The sequence below is a fragment of the Saccostrea cucullata genome, unplaced genomic scaffold, assembly GCF_032062105.1.
Source record: "Saccostrea cucullata isolate Sc308-1 unplaced genomic scaffold, CSIRO_AGI_Scuc_v1 ctg17271, whole genome shotgun sequence".
NCBI classification, from domain to species: domain Eukaryota; kingdom Metazoa; phylum Mollusca; class Bivalvia; order Ostreida; family Ostreidae; genus Saccostrea; species Saccostrea cuccullata.
The window spans coordinates 8,897-11,265 of record NW_026928128.1 but is presented as its reverse complement, the minus strand read 5'-3'; the positions used below and the strand labels follow the sequence as shown (position 1 = coordinate 11,265).

Here is a 2,369-nt window from a genome sequence, read left to right as displayed (position 1 = left end):
CCCATTCTTCAACTCCCGCCCTTCACATGTTACATTTAGTGCCCCTACATCATGTGCATTGTAACAACATTTTGTCAGGGCACTACCTCTTGACCACTTAGGAAGGTTTTCTTAATAATCAATTATGATAAAGTTTTAAATGTGAAAGTCAGCCATTTACTGTAACAACAGTGCTACTTGCAAAAGTAAACTGACAAGATGATATATGGTACTTTTTAATCTTTATTTATCTTTAATTATAACATGAAACCAGAGAAAGAAGAATATGTGTTTTCTACAGATGCTGTTCCAGAAAAACATTTAATGGAAGCCTTGTCTCCTGTTTCCAATTTTACCACAGCCATTTTACTGCACGCCATATAGATACCATGATTATTATTATGACAATAGCTTTGCATCTTTAATTTACCATTTAAATAAAGAGCAGTGTAGGCGGTTTTACTGTGCCCCGTCAATACTGTCCAGTCAAAGACGTAAACACCCGATTTGGGGGCGGTAAAAATCCCTTTAATTGCGTTGAAACCTCCTCCTATATTCAAATCAACGTTTCCAAACATGACAATGCTTCCACTACTTACGGACTGGACACCTCCTTTGGCTTTAGCATTAAATGCAATGACCATGTTTCCTACGAAGATATATTGAAAAAAAAATCCTAGTCAGCTAATTCTTTTCCTTAATGCATGTATTAAATGTACAAAACAAAGATATCCCACGATTTAACCAATTTCTACGGTGGTATATTAAGGACACGCAAATATTTTTTTTTAATTATAAGAAAAAAATTATCTTGTGAAAACGACATAAAATATCTTGTGAAAACGAGATATTATCTTGTGAAAACGAGATATTATCTTGTGAAAACGAGCTATTATCTTGTGAAAACGAGATAATATCTTGTGAAAACGAGATATTATCTTGTGAAAACGAGATATTATCTTGTGAAAACGAGATATTATCTTGTGAAAACGAGATAATATCTTGTGAAAACGAGATATTATCTTGTGAAAACGAGATATTATCTTGTGAAAACGAGATATTATCTTGTGAAAACGAGATATTATCTTGTGAAAACGAGATATTATCTTGTGAAAGCGAGATAATATCTTGTGAAATCGAGATAATATCTTGTGAAAACGAGATAATATCTTGTGCAAACGACTTATTATCTTGTGAAAACGACTTATTATCTTGTGAAAACGACATATTATCTTGTGAAAACGATATAATATCTTGTGAAAACGACATATTATCTTGTGAAAACGACATAATATTACAAGTCGTTTTCACAAGATAATATGTCGTTTTCACAAGATATTATGTCGTTTTCACAAGATATTATCTCGTTTTCACAAGATAATAAGTCGTTTTCACAAGATAATAAGTCGTTTTCACAAGATAATATCTCGTTTTCACAGGATATTATCTCGTTTTCACAAGATAATATCTCGTTTTCACAAGATAATTATGTCGTTTTCACAAGATAATTATGTCGTTTTCACAAGATAATTATGTCGTTTTCACAAGATAATTTTTTTATGGTATTTAAAAAAAATAATTGCGTGTCCTAAATATACCACCGTAAATTTCTTACTTCTATCTCGGTTATTTTTGCAGTTTTCTTTGACATATCCAACAGCTACACATGTTTTGGCTATGCTGTCATAGTCATCTCTGAAGGATTTTAGACCTGGTCGTGGTGATACCTTCTCAGTAGTTATGTTGCCAAGGATCGCACTTAATCCAACAACTAATACTAGGATCTGCATGCTTTAACGTAAGAAGATAAAGGATAAGGAAAAAAATGATATTATTGCTCTTTATATTAATGTTGTAAAAATACAAGAAGGTCCGTAAGCCATTTCTGGTCTAATTTGATGAGGAACCATTTGGGACTGAAATGCATTTTCTTTTTATAGACAAAGTATAAAAATATCTATGTTGTTTTGAAACATTAATTTTATTGTAAACTTCTGAAGATTAATATGCACACTATATTTTTATTATAAACTAGATTATCCTTTATGTATTCCATGTATCAATAAAATAATACGCCAAAATTTTAATTTCTCACCTGTGTTAATGCCTTCGCTTTTTCAACATCAGTAGAAGATGCTGCTTTTCTCTTGATTATATCTTTTATATATTAAACGAACAAATAGCGTGATAAACCACAATATGGTAACATGCTGCAATCCTATCATATGATACTTGTATAATGATAACATATTGTGATCTTTTATGAAAATGTATGAAAATTTGCATTCAGAAGAGGACTTTGTTAAAAATTACTGGGGAATATTAATATTTTAATTTGCACATGTAAACTCTATATAATTTTCTCTAAGTTAATTCCTATTACATTTTCC

At 30.8% G+C, this 2,369-nt stretch overlaps 1 protein-coding gene across 1 annotated transcript; it reads right to left on the bottom strand.

Moving 5' to 3' along the window:
- Nucleotides 1–409: 409 nt before the first annotated feature.
- On the bottom strand, nucleotides 410–1,769 carry LOC134276524 (uncharacterized; the record flags this gene model as incomplete). The annotated part of the gene is made up of 2 exons (XM_062758773.1): nucleotides 1,595–1,769; nucleotides 410–628 (listed from the first exon to the last, which is right to left on the bottom strand). Coding segments are annotated over exons 1-2 (394 nt in total), but the record flags the coding sequence as incomplete, so codon positions are not given.
- Nucleotides 1,770–2,369: the final 600 nt, after the last annotated feature.